The following is a 19671-nucleotide window of genomic DNA, read 5'->3' on the forward strand; positions in this document are numbered from 1 at the left end:
GGTGTCCTCGACGTCGTCCCTCTGTTGGGAGTATCGTGTTTGGAGACACGGCTTGGAGGTCTTAGGTTGCTTTCCTCCGGCGCTCGTTGCTATCCAAGATTGTTCTGCAGGGGCGCTATGCACACCTTCGCTAGCGCGTCCAAGATGATACCTTTCTCGGGACGGACTAAATTCCGCCATCCACCTCCTTTAGGATGGCGCGTCAACGAGGAAAGTCAAAATGAAGATGTTCTTTTTGGAGGCGGCGGCATTAGTTGAGACGCGGCCTTGTTGCTCAGTTTAGGATAGGCGTTTCTTGTTGTTGTTGGTGTGTGTGGGGCTGTCTTCGGACTAGCCGGTGTGGAGTGTTGTGACAGCGTTGAGTGTAACGGGCTGTCATTTTCTTGTACTCAAACCTTTTCCTTCTATAAAGCTTAGGTACGCATTTTGCATACTCTAAAAAAAATTCAGCACAACCGACAAAAACAAAAGAAACCGGTCCCGCCGCTGTGTGGCATCAATGCCGCGCAGAGAAAAACCAGCCAAGCAGTGACGATCACGGGTGAGCCGGCAATGCATGCAGCAGCCTTCTGTTCGACCGTGAAGGAGAGAGAGCCTGCCGACATACCACGGTCGACCGTGATATAAACGTGCGACTAATGAATTATTTTCTCTTGACCATCTGAGATCTCCACTCGCTCGCCGGCCGCCTATAAATAAGACCCTCATTTCCACTCTCATGGCAAGCCAGCGCCCAGGACACACGCCTCCATTGCTCTGCCCTAAGTGTAGCTAGCAAGCTTTGTTCACTTTCACTTGCGACTTGGAAGCTTTGCTCCTGAGACCAATGGCCTCCACCGCGGCGCTCCAGACGGCGGCCGTCTGCACGCTGCTCCTGTTCGCCGGCCAGCTGCTCCCCACGGCCACGCCGGCGCCGCCGACCAGCTGCGCCCCAGGCGACGCAAAGTGCCTGGCCTGCTATAACAAGTGCGTGGAGCCCTGCCGGCGGGACCCGACCCAGTGCCGTGCGACCCTCCTCTGCGGGCCGAAATGCGCGCAACAGACGTCGAGCCCCCCGCCGCCGCCGCCGCGGGAGAGTGGCACTTGTGCCCCAACCAACGTAAAGTGCGTCGCCTGCGTGAAGAAGTGCGGGGACAGATGCCGGCGGGACCCGACGCAGTGCCGTATGACCATCTACTGCGAGCCGGGATGCGCGATTCAGACGGCGAGCCGCCCGCCGGCGAAGGACATTTGCGGCCCAACCAAGGCGAAGTGCCTGTCCTGCGTTAACAAGTGCAGGGAAACATGCCAGGGGGACCCGATAAGTTGTGGCGGGCTCCAAGACTGCGAGACGGGATGCGCGCACCAGAAGCAGTAGCTACTACTGTAGCTAGCTAGTCGAGTTCTAAACGGGGGGAGAGCCGAGGCACACGCTCCACGCACTTTTCCCTTGCTTGTTTCATGTCATGTTGTCGTGTCGGTCATCGTGGTTGTTTTAGATTTCGTCTAGGTTTGTCATGTCGGTCGTCCTTGCTGTTTTAGTGGTTCGTCTAAGGCTTCTGTTGCAGCAGTTGCTTCAAAATAAGGGACCGGATGGATCCCATCCATCATCCATGGACCATGGGTATGTAATAATGTACTAGAAGCAAACACGCGCGTTGCTGCCCTGTTTTGGATGTTATCATTATCCGTTTATTAATTTAACTAGCAAAAGAGACAGTACCTTGCAACGTGAGGAAAAATAACACAAACTCTTAACCCAATAAGCATTACTTAAGACCACAATAGGTCCACGTTCTTTATTTTAGCGGGGCATCACAATTGTGTTGCCACTTATCCTCCTTCACATATTCACCGGCGGTGGATTCAGTGTTTACAAAAACCAAAACATGTTTGAATATGGTTAATCCTAAGCCCCCCCCCCCCCCCCCCCCATCCCTCTCGCGATAAGAAATCTATTGTTTTTCCCCTGTGAGGTTTTTCAGAGGTGTGCATTTGTGGTTATCGATGTTTTTTCGTCTCTATATGATTTTAGTGGGTGCTTATTTGCAATATGGATGGTCGCCGGTACAAAAGAAAGACGGACCGTGCGCTATTGATTATAAGTTTGCTTCGAAAGTAATATTTAAAAAATATTTAACATGTAAAAATAATAACATATTCAGATTCTACACATTTTTCTAATAAATTTTATATATAACATGTTAAAATCAAAGTTAAGGTTTAAAAGTTATGGATAATTTAGAAAAGCATTTATTGGACTTAAATATGATCCGTGGGTGAATTATCTAAAAAGTTAGGGGGGTTCCAAAAATGCAAAAATAACTGTTCGTTGTGACTTAAGTGTGTACCGCGGGTTAATTCACAGAGAATGCAGGGGATTTTATGCAAAATTGCGAGACGGACCGCCAGAAGCATTCCTTACTTTATTATTATAGGAAATATGCAAGCGTGTTGCAACGGGAGAAAAACTATTAGATTATGCAGGTGTGGTAGATATTAAAAAATTCTGAATCAAATGCGAGCATGACATAAGGACTTTTAAAATGTTATTTCACAAACTATGTCTGAGTGATGTCATGATGAGATAAGAGACTTCTCAAAAGTCATTTCAAAAACTAAAAATGTGATGGTCTCATCCCGATTTGATTTCCTAAGGTGCCACAATGAAATATTTTTTGGCTGAGCAAACTACATTGATAGACCCTACCTAAGCTAGACTGATGGATGATGTGTCCCGCCTTGACCGAGCATAGCGCTGCTTATTGTAACCAGCACAGTGGTATCAGAATAAACATAGCTTTGTACGGAGGCAAAACAGACATTTAGTCATTTTTATATAGCTTACAAAAACTAACGCAAAGAAAGTTGTGTCAATTTTTTTGTGGCTCAGCGCTGAACGAAACACGGAAAAAATATTTTTTACCCGACGCAAGGGACTAAAAATCATAAAACAACCTCTATAGATCACCTAAGAAAACCTCTACATAGATGACAGTTTGTTTTGTTAATTATGTACGGATCTATTTTAACTTTTGTGAACATTTTCTAAAATTTCATGTACAATTTTTTCCAAATTCCCAAATATGTTTTGAATACTGGATTATTTTTAAAAATCGTGAACATTTTATTTTTCATGAGCATTTATTTGAAATCATGAACTTTTTATAATATTCGAACTTTTCAAATCATGAATATTTTATGATTTTCCGAATGTTTTTTGAATTCATAAACAGTTATGATTTATCATTTTTTTAACTCGCAAATTTTTGAAATGTGGTTCTTTTGGTAATTTCGAATTAATTTAAAGAAGGAAAAATAGAAAGGTAAAAAACAAAAAAACAAAATAGAAAACAAGGGCGCCAGGACCCGCACATGGTCCGGGCCATTACCGCGTGCGGGAGAAGGATGCGTGCTTGTTATATAACAGAGAAAAAAGGGGAGAAAACGGGGTAGTACCAGGGATCAAACCCTGGTCTCCCGTCTTAGCCATTTAGCTGCTTGTGTGCTCGTGTTATGTGAGTGTATTAGGTATAGATATCCCAAAATTATGATTAGGGTGCGGTAGGCTTCAGGGAATTTTAAGTGACCGTAGTCGGTCCTCTGCAAGACTTAAAATGAGATAACATTTTAAATTTAAAACATTGGGAAGGAGGATGGCAGACTTAAAATGAGATAACATTTTAAATTTAAAACATTGGGAAGGAGGATAAAATCTATCACCGCATTAGATTTTTTTAAAGAAATTGCTCTCTTATGTTATGGTATATAACTTGAAGGATTGGTTGAGAAGAGAAACTAAAACTATTGTCACAATTTTGAGTTGGAGTCACATTTTTTATTTCTTATTTGTCTTCTACAAAAATGTTGGTCTTACGTTAAAGTATTTGTCCATTTATGTTAGGTCTCACATGTGATTTAAGTATAATTGTTTATGTCGCTTGGAAGGTTATGGTGAGGAATGTATTTAGTTACTCCCTCCATTCCTTTAAATAAGGTGTATTTGTTTTTGCAAAAGTCAAATATGTGCATGTTTGACCAAGTTTTTAGAAAAATATATCAATCCACGGTACCAAATTTATATCATTTGGTCCATCACGCAAAGTAGTTTCATATTTTATCTATTAGGTATTGCAGATGTTGATATATTATTCTATAATCTTGGTCAAACATTCAAATTGTTGACTTGCACGGAAACTAATACACCTTATATTCTGGAACGGAGTGAGTATTTCGAAGGTTGTGAGTCCACATGTGAACTCACTATCAACTTCAACCTTTGTAAGTAAGGAAGATAAACTGAATCGCCATGGGCCATCAACTATGTGTAGTGGCCTGGCAAATGATTGAGAAAGTGAAGCAAATATTTTTTGTACCAGAGAAATATCTGAGGAGGAAGGAGTACAATAATAATTTGTATTCCATCAATTGAGCGGTGCATGATTTTTGGAAGTATTTCAATATAACAATTGCACATTGACCAATTATACATATTGCCAGTCAGTATATCTGTCTATAATCACAACAGACTGGGACCAAAAGTTCTACTATTGAAAAATCATGTTGCCAAGCATACTTCCCAGGGATTAAAAGGAGTTATGAATAGAAGATTACAGAAAACAGACTGGGAATTTCTTCTTCAATGTGCGCGTGTGATGCATGGATACAAAACATATTTCAGAAATGTTAAATGCTAGATTAAGTACAAATCTATAATGCTATATTCCGCCAAAAAATCAACTGGTCAGTACTACCTCCGTCCCGATTTATTAGTTCCCTTTGTAATTTGTGCCAAATTTTGATCAAATATTTAACTAACAAAATGTTAATGCATGTCAAAAAAAATTATATCGTTGGATCATATTTGAACATAATTTTCAATGACATAATTTTTTATGACATGCATGAACATTTTATTAGTTAAATTTGCGCTCAAAATTTGACACAAAATACAATACGGACCAAATAAACCAGGACGGAGGTAGTATCATGTAAAATCAGTCAAATATACTCCATAACATGCAAAACTATGCAAAAACATAATCCACAACGTGTCTACCCGTAAAAAATCATATGATACAAAATTATATTCAGTAGGTCCACGGAATCAACATGAGAACAACTAAAGGGTAACTTGAGCTTGGAACAGTACAACGTGAAAAAAATTAAGGCTAAGAAGAAATTTTGGAAGGATAATTCTAACATATAAGGTTGCTAGCCAACTTGGCTCCAGGAAGCTCCCTCGATTTGGTCCACTTCTGGTCGTCGGATCGGCCATCAAGCACACTTGGACCGTGAGACCTTCAGTTCGTGGTCAAATCCAATTTTTAGCTCGAGGTCATTTTCACAGGCCAATGACGGGCGGGCTCGTCTCGTGCGCTCATTGGCTGGGTGTGGCTTTCCCATGTCCGTGAGGGATTCGACAATCCCCTCCGCCCATGCGCCATGCTCAACCTGCAGAACAAGCAAAAAAGGTCAAATCCTAGCCGCCAAACCTTCTCGTCCCGAGCCCCGTGCCCCCTTCGCCTCGTCTCCTCCCCGCTCCATCCTGTCCAACGCCGCCACGCCCTCTCCCCGCTCGCCTCAGCCGCCTCCTCTCCTACCCGTGCTGCCGGGCCCCTCCCTTCTCCCTGTGCTGGAGCAAAGATGCTTCACTAGGGCCAGAGTACCGAGGCTCTCCCTAACCTCTCCTGTCCTTCCTTCTCTCACACATCCTTCCCCTAATTTCTTTGCTTTCTCGATCCGCACCAGTGTGTCCATGGATGCGATGGCGTGACGGCTCACCGACGTGGATCCCCTCCTCCGCCTCCATCGCCCACCTCTTTGGCCACCTAGTTGCAGCGGTGAGATCTCCCTTTCCCCGACTCCTCTCCTCTCCTCTCTCGCATCACATCAAATCGGATCGGACCCCTTATTTCTTTTTCTGTTTGATTCGGTCCCGAGCAGCAGCAGTAGGCAACCTGCAACAACTCCTTCCCTCCTATCATGGACGAGCTCGACGAAGACGTCGTCCAGCCCGACCACGGTCACGACCACCCCACGCACAAGGTCCCTTCCTGCCCCCCACCTTCTTTCATGGATCAATACGCTACATACAATGTTGTTGTGGTTTGCCGAATGATTGAATGAACCTTCCTTACTTACTGAATTTGACAAATCAATCAACCTTCCTCTAGATCAAGCAGCGAATGAATGCATGAATTTGCAACTTCTCTGCTAAAATGAATGGCCAACTTCAAATGAATGTTTTTCAATTGCCAACACATGCCAAATTCTGCATATCCGTTAAGGTGACACTGATTTTGGTTTTACTTGCCATCTGCAGCCTCTTCTATCGTGGGCAAGAAATTGATTAAAATATTGTATTGGTTCCAAAATAATATTCTGTGAAATAGGGTGATAATTTCAGTATGTTTGTTTTCATATTCCATAAAACTTCACTCAATATGTATCATTATCTATAGAAAATATAAAGGTACATGGGCTCATCTTTGTTATCTGCATGACCTAGTTGTAATATATGACCGGAGATTTAAGATTTGATACATTGTGGCTATTTCTTTTTATGATTTTTAAACAGTTTACATACAGATTGTCATTTTATTTATGAGCAACTTCGTCTTGCTATCACCACAAGGGAAATTGCTTACGGTGGCAATATGCTCTTCTATGTTGTTTGATTGAATCTATTTATTAGCATGGAAAATAACTTTTAGTTCACTAAGGTTAGTTTATGTCACATTGCTCTTTATATAAAAAAAGATTTTAACTATGTTTGTACCTATGCAAATCTTGAATTGTTTACTTTGATAGCTTATCGACTGTCACTATATAGTATGTTGTGTTCAACATGCACACAAAATTGAATAGAAGCCCTTCTGGTGTTGAATTCAGATAAAATCTATGGACTGGCTCATTTAGGTATTACAGGGGAAAACAAACATTTGTTTTCTGGATTCCGTTTTGGTTCTTTTGTAAAAATAGTCGGATAGTGATCTTAATGAAACATTGCATTTTATTCATAGAAGTCGCTGGTACAATTGACAAATAAATTTGTATCACTATCTATTTTGTGAGGTAAAAACACCAGCATGTTTATGGCGCATGCATAGTTGTAGCGAAGATGTGCGTATTGCGATGTATTGCTGGCCATGGACCACTGCAAGGCTTCAGGATATGTACCGCAACTTAGAGACAGGACACAGTGTCACTTGCTCCTACCACCATGCAAGTGGTCCATGCTTTAGTGTTGAAGTATTGATTAGTCCCTCTTTTTTCTTTAATCTATGTGATGGTGTCCCTTACCATATATACTTGTTATGTGGATTGATGTTTTAGGCATGTTTGATAGTTATGAAACAAATGTTATAGACGATAGCTATTGCTATTATGGAGACGTTTCGAACTATTATTCATCCACTATTCAATGTTTGATGCTCCTTCATTATTTTATACATAAGGGCTAAAGCTCCAATCATACATGTTTACTCAAACCTAAAGGTTCTAACTAGTGAGAATATTCTGAAAACACTCATCACTTTAAAGGTAAATATATTTTTGAATAAGAGCCTATGTATTCTTCTCTCTAAAAAACAGAGCCACTAAAAATACAAATGTTTTCAATGAGAACATGATTTCAAATGGGTCTCTGCGAGCATGTTAGCAAGTATTTTGTGCTATCAAATTAAAATGTGTATATACATCTCATTATAGACAACAATCCACCATGTTTCCTATTAAAGGGGATTAAACCATGAATATTTTTTCATCACACACATGGATTTAGTGTACCTCTGCGCCATTTGGTGCATTGGGTCCACTAGTAATTACTCAATGACTGATGAATTCAGTTCTGCCAGGAATGACTTGCTACCATCTTTTTCTTAAATACAAGGAACATACTGAAGGAAATATGCCCTAGAGGCAATAATATAGTTGTTATTTTATAGTTCATTATTCATGATAAAGGTTTATTATTCATGCTAGAATTGTATTGATCGGAAACTTAAATACATGTGTGAATACATAAACAAATACCATGTCCCTAGTAAGCCTCTACTAGACTAGCTCGTTGATCAAAGATGGTTAAGGTTTCCTAACCATAGACATGTGTTGTCATTTGATAATGGGATCACATCATTAGGAGAATGATGTGATGGACAAGAACCATCCGTTAGCTTAGCATATTGATCGTTCAGTTTATTGCTATTGCTTTCTTAATGCCAAATACATATTCCCTCGACTATGAGATTATTCAACTCCCGGATACCAGAGGAATACCATGTGTGCTATCAAACGTCACAACGTAACTGGGTGATCATAAGATGCTCTATAGGTATCTCGGAAGGTGTTTGTTGAGTTGGCATAGGTCGAGATTAGGATTTGTCACTCTGAGTATCGGAGAGGTATCTCTGGGCCCTCTCGGTAATACACATCATAACAAGCCTTGCAAGCAAAGTGACTAAGGAGTTAGTTGCAAGATGATGTATTACGGAACGAGTAAAGAGACTTGCCGGTAATGAGATTGAACTAGGTATGAAGATACCGACGATCGAATCTCGGACAAGTAACATACCAATGAACAAAGGGAATTACGTATGTTGTCATAAGGTTCGACCGATAAAGATCTTCGTAGAATATGTAGGAGCCAATATGGGCATCCAGGTTCTGCTATTGGTTATTGACCGGAGAGGTGTCTCGGTCATGTCTACACAGTTCTCGAACCTATAGGGTCCGCACGCTTAACGTTAGTTGACAATATAGTGTTATATGAGTCATATGATTTGGTGACCGAATGTTATTCGGAGTCCTGGATGAGATCACGGACATGACGAGGAGCTCCAGAATGGTCCGGAGGTAAAGTTTGATATATAGGACGACAATATTCGAACACCATAAGAGTTTCGGAGTGGACCGGGTAGTCGTCGGGGCACCGGAAGGGGTTCCGGACACCCCCGAGAAGTGTATGGGCCTAATGGGCCAAGGGGGGGGACAGACCAGCCCACTAGGGGGGTGGCGCGCCCCTCTCCCTGGCCGGCCGGCCCTAGGGAAGGAAAGGGGAGGGGTGGCCCCTCCTGCCTTTCCCTCCTTGTGAGAGAAAGGAAAGGGTGGGGCGCCACCTCCCCCTGCCTTCCTCCCGCACTCAAATAAGGAGGGGACGCAGCTTGTGGAAGACCCCAAGTAGGATTCGGCCCTACTTGGGGCGCCCCTTGGCCTCTCCCCTATCCCCCACCTATATATATGTGGGGGGGGGGCGCCACACATAACCACGGCAATCTCTTAGTCGTGTGCGGCGCCCCCCCTCCACCGTTTACACCCTCGGTCAAATTTTCGTAGTGCTTAGGCGAAGCCCTGCAGAGATAGCATCACGATCACCGTCACCATGCCGTCGTGCTACCGAAACTCATCCACTACCTCGCCGTCTTGCTGGATCAAGAAGGCGTGGACGTCACCGAGCTGAACGTGTGCTGAATGCGGAGGTGTCGTACGTTCGGCACTTGATCGGTTGGATCGCGAAGAAGTTCAACTACATCAACCGCGTTACTAAACGCTTTCGCTTATGGTCTACGAGGGTACGTAGACACACTCTCCCCTCTCGTTGCTATGCATCTCCTTGATAGATCTTGCGTGTGCGTAGCTTTTTTTTTGTTTTCCATGCAACGTTTCCCAACACATACAATGTTCACTACATCACTACTTGGCTTAGAAAAATTACAATAAGGCAATGTCAATTCAAATTGGTACAAAATTATGTGCATAAAGTGTACAAAACTAATTTAACTAAACATATAACTTCTGAGTAATTGGTTAGTCGTCAATCAACACTGCGAACATGATTAGAACAAGAAATTTCTTCATCGAATATTAATAGATAACAATGCTACGAGAACAAGATTAACTGGATAATAGAGGAGGGAAATAAAGTAGGTCTAATGCATCTGTTTTGAGGCCATAATTGAACCAAACCAACTTTGCAAAACTACAATGCAAGAAACAATGTCAGTCGGTTTCGATTTGTCCACACCTGCAATATTCTTTCTTAATATGTTTGGAGTATCTAGAAGCCCTTAATCCAGATGGGATAACCCTTCTTATGAGACGCCAAGCAAAAGTTTTGAATCTAGGCACAACAACTTTGTCAATTCAATCCTAATTGAGAGTATCGATTCCATGATTCGACATTGCTATGTTCACATTTGTAAAGGGAGATTGATCATCCTGCAAGAATTTTTATAGGCACTCTTTGTAGTACAATGTGCACTAGGAGTGTGATTCCAATAAATATTATAATTAAAAACAGAATTAATAATGGGGATATTTGGAATATCGTTTTTAAAGGACTCGTCAAAGAAAGAGCTGATTTTCACCTCATCCCAAGGCTTAGAATTGGGCTGCCAAAGATCATTGATAATGCTAGGGCAAGTGTTGGGGAATGTAGTAATTCAAAAATGTTCCTACGATCACGCAAGATCTATCTGGGAGATGCATAGCAATGAGCGGAGAGAGTGTGTCCACGTACCCCCATAGACCGAAAGCGGAAGCGTTTAGTAACGTGGTTGATGTAGTCGAACGTCTTCACGATCCAACCGATCCAAGTACCGAACGTACGGCACCTCCGTGTTCAGCACACGTTCAGCACGATGACGTCCCTCGAGCTCTTGATCCAGTAGAGGGTCGAGGGAGAGTTCCGTCAGCACGATGGCGGGGCGACGGTGATGATGAAGATACCGGCGCAGGGCTTCGCCTAAGCACTATGACGATATGACCGAGGTGTTAAACTGTGGAGGGGGGCACCGCACACGGCTAAGAGATTGTCTATCTCCCTTTGGGGTGCCCCCTGCCCACGTATATAAAGGAGGGAGGGAGAGAGGCCGGGCCCCTAGGGCGCGCCAAGTGTATGGAGTCCTACTAGGACTTCCTAGTCCTAGTAGGAATCCCTTTCCTTTTCGGAGTAGGAGAGAAGAAAAGAGGGAAAGAGAGAGGGAGTAGGAAAGGGCAAGGGGGGCGCCGCCCCCTTCCCCTAGTCCAATTCGGACCCATGGGGGGCGCCACCTCCCCTTCGGCCTGCTTCCTCTTTTCCCGTATGGCCCAATAAGGCCCATTGCTTCTCCAAGTGAATTCCCGTAACTCCCCGGTAGTCCGAAAAATACCCGAATCATTCGGAACCTTTCCGATGTCCGAATATAGCCTTCCAATATATGAATCTTTACCTCTTGACCATTTCGAGACTCCTCGTACCGAACAAACTTCGGTCATCAAATGACATAACTCATAATACAAATCATCATCGAACGTTAAGCATGCGGACCCTACGGGTCCGAGAACTATGTAGACATGACAGAGACACATCTCCGGTCAATAACCAATAGCGGAACCTGGATACTCATAATTTCTCCTACATATTCTATGAAGATCTTTATCGGTCAAACCGCATAACAACATACGTTGTTCCCTTTGTCATCGGTATGTTACTTGCCCGAGATTTGATCGTCGGTATTATCATACCTAGTTCAATCTCGTTACCGGCAAGTCTCTTTACTCGTTCCGTAATGCATCATCCCGCAACTAACTCATTAGTCACATTGCTTGCGAATGGGTAGCGGCATCTTCACTAGGAAGGCCGGCGAATTGATCTTTCATGACAAGATTCAACAAAGCAGCATTAATTTCACAAGATTCAGTATCGGTAAGAGGAGCAATCAGAGTGCTAAGGAAATCATTGTTGTTGGTATTGGTAAAGTAACACAATTTGGTATTGTCTTGAGCCATCGTGACAAGCAAGCAATCCAACACACGAGCAAACAAGAAGCAAGCGAAAAAGAGGCGAACGGAAAAGAGAGAGGGCGAATAAAACGGCAAGGGTGAAGTGGGGAGAGGAAAACAAGAGGCAAATGGCAAATAATGTAATGTGGGAGATAAGGGTTTGTGATGGGTACTTGGTATGTTGACTTTTGCGTAGACTCCCCGGCAACGGTGCCAGAAATCCTTCTTGCTACCTCTTGAGCACTGCGTTGGTTTTCCCTTGAAGAGGAAAGGGTGATGCAGTAAAGCAGCGCAAGTATTTCCCTCAGTTTTTTAGAACCAAGGTATCAATCCAGTAGGAGGCCACGCACGAGTCCCTCGCACCTACACAAACAAATAAAATCCTCGCAACCAACGCAATAAAGGGGTTGTCAATCCCTTCACGGTCACTTACGAAAGTGAGATCTGATAGATATGATAAGATAATATTTTTGGTATTTTTATGATAAAGATGCAAAGTAAAGAAAGCAAAATAAAAACGGTGCCAGAAATAGCTTGTTGATGGGAGATTAATATGATGGAAAATAGACCCAGGGGCCATAGGTTTCACTAGTGGCTTCTCTCGAGAGCATAAGTATTACGGTGGGTAAACAAATTACTATTGAGCAATTGATAGAATTGAGCATAGTTATGAGAATATCTAGGTATGATCATGTATATAGGCATCACGTTGGCGACAAGTAGACCGACTCCTGCCTGCATCTACTACTATTACTCCACACATCGACTGCTATCCAGCATGCATCTAGAGTATTAAGTTCAAAAGAACAGAGTAACGCTTTAAGTAAGATGACATGATGTAGAGGGATAAACTCATGCAATATGAAATAAACCCCATCTTGTTATCCTCGATGGCAACAATACAATACGTGCCTTGTTGCCCCTACTGTCACTGGGAAAGGACACCGCAAGATTGAACCTAAAGCTAAGCACTTCTCCCATTGCAAGAAAGATCAATCTAGTAGGCCAAACCAAACTGATAATTCGAAGAGACTTGCAAAGATAACCAATCATACATAAAAGAATTCAGAGAAGATTCAAATATTGTTCATAGATAAACTTGATCATAAACCCACAATTCATCGGTCTCAACAAACACACCGCAAAACAAGATTACATCGAATAGATCTCCACAAGAGAGGGGGAGAACATTGTATTGAGATCCAAAAAGAGAGAAGAAGTCATCTAGCTAATAACTATGGACCCGAAGGTCTGAGGTAAACTACTCACACATCATCGGAGAGGCTATGGTGTTGATGTAGAAGCCCTCCGTTATCGATGCCCCTTCCAGCGGAGCTCCGGAAAAGGCCGCAAGATGGGGTCTCGCGGGTACAGAAGGTTGCGGCGGCGGAATTAGGTTTTTGGCTCCGTATCTGGTAGTTTGGGGGTACATAGGTATATATAGGAGGAAGAAGTAGGTCGGTGGAGCAACATGGGCCCCACGAGGGTGGAGGGCACGCCCAGGGGGGGTAGGCGCGCCCCCTACCTCGTGCCTTCCTGGTTGATGTCTTGACGTAGGGTCCAAGTCCTCTGGATCACGTTCGTTCCAAAAATCACGTTCCCGAAGGTTTCATTCCGTTTGGACTCCGTTTGATATTATTTTTCTGCGAAACTCTGAAATAGGCAAAAAACAACAATTCTGGGCTGGGCCTCCGGTTAATAGGTTAGTCCCAAAAATAATATAAAAGTGTTTAATAAAGCCCAATAATGTCCAAAGCAGAATATAATATAGCATGGAACAATCAAAAATTATAGATACGTTGGAGACGTATCAAGCATCCCCAAGCTTAATTCCTGCTCGTCCTCGAGTAGGTAAATGATAAAAACAAAATTTTTGATGTGGAATGCTACTTAGCATAATTTCAATGTAATTCTTCTTAGTGTGGCACGAATGTTCGGATTTAATATGATTCAAGATAAAAGTTTAATGTTGACATAAAAACAATAATACTTCAAGCATGCTAACCAAGCAATTATGTCTTATCAAAATAACATAGCCAAAGCAAGTCATCCCTACAAAATCATATAGTCTGGCTATGCTCCATCTTCCCCACACAAAATATTCATATCATGTACAACCCCGGTTTTAGCCAAGCAATTGGTTCATACTTTTTAACGTGCTTCAGCCTTTTCAACTCTTACGCAATACATGAGCGCAAGCCATGGATATAGCACTATGGTGGAAATAGGTATAATGGTAGGGGTTATGTGGGAAGAAAAAAAAGGAGAAAGTCTCACATCAATGAGGCTAATCAATGGGCTATGGAGATGCCCATCAATTGATGTCAATGCAAGGAGTATGGATTGCCATGCAACAGATGCACTAGAGCTATAACTGTATGAAAGCTCAAACAAAAGAAACTAAGTGGGTGTGCATCCAACTTGCTTGCTCACGAAGACCTCGGGCATTTGAGGAAGCCCATCATTGGAATATACAAGCCAAGTTCTATAATGAAATTTCCCACTAGTATATGAAAGGACAAAACGAGAGACTCTCTATCATGAAGATCACGGTGCTACTTTGAAGCACAAGTGTGGTAAAAGGATAGTAACATTGTCCCTTCTCTCTTTTTCTCTCTTTTTTTTATTTGGGCCTTTTCTATTTTTTATGGCCTCTTTTTTTTTGTCCGGAGTCTCATCCCGACTTGTGGGGGAATCATAGTCTCCATCATCCTTTCCTCACCTGGGACAATGCTCTAATAATGATGATCATCACACTTTTATTTACTTACAACTCATGAATTACAACTCAATACTCAGAACAAAATATGACTCTATGTGGATGCCTCCGGCGGTGTACCGGGATATGCAATGAATCAAGAGCGACATGTATGAAAGAATTATGAATGGTGGCTTTGCCACAAATACAATGTCAACTACATGATCATGCAAAGCAATATGACAATGATGGAGCGTGTCATGATAAACGAAATGATGGAAAGTTGCATGGCAATATATCTCGGAATGGCTATGGAAATGCCATAATAGGTAGGTATGGTGGCTGTTTTGAGGAAGATATAAGGAGGTTTATGTGTGATAGAGCGTATCATATCACGGGGTTTGGATGCACCGGCGAAGTTTGCACCAACTCTCAAGGTGAGAAAGGGCAATGCACGGTACCGAAGAGGCTAGAAAATTGCGGAAAGGTAAGTGTGCGTATAATCCATGGACTCACGTTAGTCATAAAGAACTCATATACTTATTGCAAAAATTTATTAGCCCTCGAAGCAAAGTACTACTACGCATGCTCCTAGGGGAAGGGTTGGTAGGAGTTAACCATCACGCGATCCCGACCGCCACACAAAGGATGACAATCAATAAATACCTCATGCTCCGACTTCATTACATAACGGTTCACCATACGTGCATGCTACGGGAATCACAAACTCCAACACAAGTATTTTTCAATTCCACAATTACTCAACTAGCACAACTATGATATTACCACCTTTATATCTCAAAACAATTATCAAGCATCAAATTTCTCATGATATTATAATTAAAGCAAATTGCCATGCTGTTTTAAGACTCTCAAAATAATATAAGTGAAGCATGAGAGATCAATAGTTTCTATAAAACAAATCCACCGCCGTGCTCTAGAAGATATAAGTGAAGCACTAGAGCAAAAACTATATAACTCAAAAGATATAAGTGAAGCACATAGAGTATTCTAACAATTTCCGAATCATGTGTGTCTCTCTCAAAAGGTGTGTACAACAAGGATGATTGTGGCAAACTAACAAATAAAGACTCAAATAATACAAGATGCTCCAAGCAAAACACTTATCATGTGGTGAATAAAAATATAGCTCCAAGTAAAGTTACCGATGGAAGTAGACGAAAGGAGGGGATGCCTTCCGGGGCATCCCCAAGCTTTGGCTTTTAGGTGTCCTTAGATTATCTTGGGGCGCCATGGGAATCCCCAAGCTTAGGCTCTTGCCACTCCTTGTTCCATAATCCATCAAATCTTTTACCCAAAACTTGAAAACTTCACAACACAAAACTTAACAGAAAATCTCGTGAGCTCCGTTAGCGAAAGAAAACAAAACACCACTTCAAGGTACTGTAATGAACTCATTCTTTATTTATATGGGTGTTAAACCTACTCTTTTCCAACTTCTCTATGGTTTATAAACTATTTTACTAGCCATAGATTCATCAAAATAAGCAAACAACACACGAAAAACAGAATCTGTCAAAAAACAGAACAGTCTGTAGTAATCTGTAACTAACGCAAACTTCTGGAACTCAAAAACTTCAGCCAAAATAGGAAGACCTATACAATTTGTTTATTGATCAGCAGAAATTGGAATCAATATTTGATCACGTTCTGGTGATTTTTAAAAATTATTTTCGTGAACAGAAAGTTTCTGGAATTTTCAGCAAGATCAAATAACTATCATCCAAGAAGATCCTATAGGTTAAACTTGGCACAAACACTAATTAAAACATAAAAACACATCTAACCAGAGGCTAGATCAAATATTTATTCCTAAACAGAAGCAAAAAGCAAAAAAACTAAAAATAAAATTGGGTTGCCTCCCAACAAGCGCTATCGTTTAACGCCCCTAGCTAAGCATAATAGCAAGGATAGATCTAGGTATTGCCATCTTTGGTAGGCTATCCATAAGTGGCTCTCATAATAGATTCATAAGGTAGTTTTATTTTCTTTATAGGGAAGTGTTCCATGCCTTTCCTTAACGGAAATTGGAATCTAATATGTCCTTCCTTCATATCAATAATTGCACCAATCGTTCTAAGGAAAGGTCTACCAAGAATAATAGGACATGAAGGATTGCAATCTATGTCAATAACAATAAAATCTACGGGCACATAGTTCCTATTTGCAAAAATAAGAACATCATTAATTCTTCCCATAGGTTTCTTAATAGTGGAATCCGTAAGGTGCAAGTTTAAAGAGCAATCATCAAAATCACGGAAACCTAGCAAATCACACAAAGTCTTTGGAATCGTGGAAACACTAGCACCCAAATCACACAAAGCATAGCATTCATGATATTTAATTTTAATTTTAATAGTAGGTTCCCACTCATCATAAAGTTTTCTAGGGATAGAAACTTCCAACTCAGGTTTTTCTTCATAAGATTGCATCAAAGCATCAACAATATGTTTGGTAAAGGCTTTATTTTGACTATAAGCATGTGGAGAATTTAGCACGGATTGCAACAAGGAAATACAATCTATCAAAGAGCAATTATCATAATTAAATTCCATGAAATCCAAGATAGTGGGTTCATTAATATCTAGACTTTCAATCTCTTCAATCCCACTTTTACCAATTTTTGCATCAAGATCTAAAAACTCCGAATTTTTGGAACGCCTTCTAGGTAAAGGTGGATCATATTAAGTCCCATCATTATCAAGATTCATATTGCAAAACAAAGATTTAATAGGGGACACATCAATAACTTTTAGATCTTTATCTTTATTTTCATAGAAACTAGAAGAACACGCTTTCACAAAACAATCTTTCTTAGCACGCATCCTAGCGGTTCTTTCTTTGCACTCATCAATGGAAATTCTCATGGCCTTGAGAGACTCATTGATACCATACTTAGGATAAATAGATCTAAGTTTCAAAGAATCAACATCAAGAGAAATTCTATCAACGTTCCTAGCTAATTCATAAACTTTAAGAAATTTTTCTTCAAGCAAAGCATTGAAATTCTTTTGTGAATTCATAAACTCCTTAACACTAGTCTAAAATTCAGAAGGCATCTTATTAAAATTTCCATAAGAATTGTTGTAGGAATTACCATAATTATTAGAGGAATTACTAGGATACGACAATTCCTCTAATAATTATGGTAATTCCTACAACAATAATATTATCGCATGTGGACAATAATTTAGAAGGCATCTTAACATTAATTTCTTCTATCGCATGCACTTTTTTATTAGTGGATCTTTCGGTGTGCCATTGAGAATAATTAACCATAATATTATCTAGGAGTTTAGTAGCTTCTCCTAAAGTGATTTCCATAAAAGTGCCTCCCGCGGGCGAATCTAAAAGATTTCTAGAAGCAAATTTCAATCCGGCATAAAATTTTTGTATAATCATCCACAAATTCAAACCATGTGTAGGGCAATTACGTATCATTAATTTCATCCTCTCCCAAGCTTGTGCAACATGTTCATGATCAAGTTGCTTAAAATTCATGATATCGTTTCTACGAGAGATGATCTTAGCGGGAGGGAAATACTTAGAGATAAAAGCATCTTTGCACTTATTCCAAGAATCAATACTATTTTTAGGCAAAGATGAAAACCAAGCTTTAGCACGATCTCTAAGCGAAAAAGGAAATAACTTCAATTTAACAATATCATTGTCCACATCTTTCTTCTTTTGCATATCACACAAATCAACGAAGCTATTTAGATGGGTAGCGACATCTTCACTAGGAAGGCCGGCGAATTGATCTTTCATGAAAAGATTCAACAAAGCAACATTAATTTCACAAGATTCAGTATCGGCAAGAGCAGCAATCGGAGTGCTAAGGAAATCATTGTTGTTGGTATTGGTAAAGTAACACAATTTGGTATTATCTTGAGCCATCGTGACAAGCAAGCAATCCAACACACGAGCAAACAAGAAGCAAGCGAAAAAGAGGCGAACAGAAAAGAGAGAGGGCGAATAAAACGGCAAGGGTGAAGTGGGAGAGAGGAAAACAAGAGGCAAATGGCAAATAATGTAATGCGGGAGATAAGGGTTTGTGATGGGTACTTGGTATGTTGACTTTTGCGTAGACTCCCCGGCAACGGTGCCAGAAATCCTTCTTGCTACCTCTTGAGCACTGCGTTGGTTTTCCCTTGAAGAGGAAAGGGTGATGCAGTAAAGCAGCGTAAGTATTTCCCTCAGTTTTTGAGAACCAAGGTATCAATCCAGTAGGAGGCCACGCACGAGTCCCTCGCACCTACACAAACAAATAAAATCCTCGCAACCAACGCAATAAAGGGGTTGTCAATCCCTTCACGGTCACTTACGAAAGTGAGATCTGATAGATATGATAAGATAATATTTTTGGTATTTTTATGATAAAGATGCAAAGTAAAGAAAGCAAAATAAAAACGGTGCCAGAAATAGCTTGTTGACGGGAGATTAATATGATGGAAAATAGACCCGGGGCCATAGGTTTCACTAGTGGCTTCTCTCGAGAGCATAAGTATTACCGTGGGTAAACAAATTACTATTGAGCAATTGACAGAATTGAGCATAGTTATTAGAATATCTAGGTATGATCATGTATATAGGCATCACGTCCGCGACAAGTAGACCGACTCCTGCTTGCATCTACTACTATTACTCCACACATCGACCGCTATCTAGCATGCATCTAGAGTATTAAGTTCAGAAGAACAGAGTAACGCTTTAAGTAAGATGACATGCTGTAGAGGGATAAACTCATGCAATATGAAATAAACCCCATCTTGTTATCCTCGATGGCAACAATACAATACGTGCCTTGCTGCCCCTACTGTCACTGGGAAAGGACACCGCAAGATTGAACCCAAAGCTAAGCACTTCTCCCATTGCAAGAAAGATCAATCTAGTAGGCCAAACCAAACTGATAATTTGAAGAGACTTGCAAAGATAACCAATCATACATAAAAGAATTTAGAGAAGATTCAAATATTGTTCATAGATAAACTTGATCATAAACCCACAATTCATCGGTCTCAACAAACACACCGCAAAACAAGATTACATCGAATAGATCTCCACAAGAGAGGGGGAGAATATTGTATTGAGATCCAAAAAGAGAGAAGAAGCCATCTAGCTAATAACTATGGACCCGAAGGTCTGAGGTAAACTACTCACACATCATCGGAGAGGCTATGCTTTGATGTAGAAGCCCTCCATGATCGATG

At 41.1% G+C, this 19671-nt stretch overlaps 1 protein-coding gene across 1 annotated transcript; it reads left to right on the plus strand.

The window, feature by feature from the left end:
- The first annotated feature begins 709 nt into the window (after positions 1-709).
- On the plus strand, positions 710-1678 carry LOC123141762 (keratin-associated protein 16-1). The gene has a single exon (XM_044560839.1). It carries the CDS (start codon positions 827-829, stop codon positions 1355-1357), a length of 531 nt encoding a protein of 176 aa, XP_044416774.1. The 5' UTR covers positions 710-826; the 3' UTR covers positions 1358-1678.
- The last annotated feature ends 17993 nt before the right edge of the window (positions 1679-19671 follow it).

The sequence above is a fragment of the Triticum aestivum genome, chromosome 6D, assembly GCF_018294505.1.
Source record: "Triticum aestivum cultivar Chinese Spring chromosome 6D, IWGSC CS RefSeq v2.1, whole genome shotgun sequence".
Taxonomy (NCBI): domain Eukaryota; kingdom Viridiplantae; phylum Streptophyta; class Magnoliopsida; order Poales; family Poaceae; genus Triticum; species Triticum aestivum.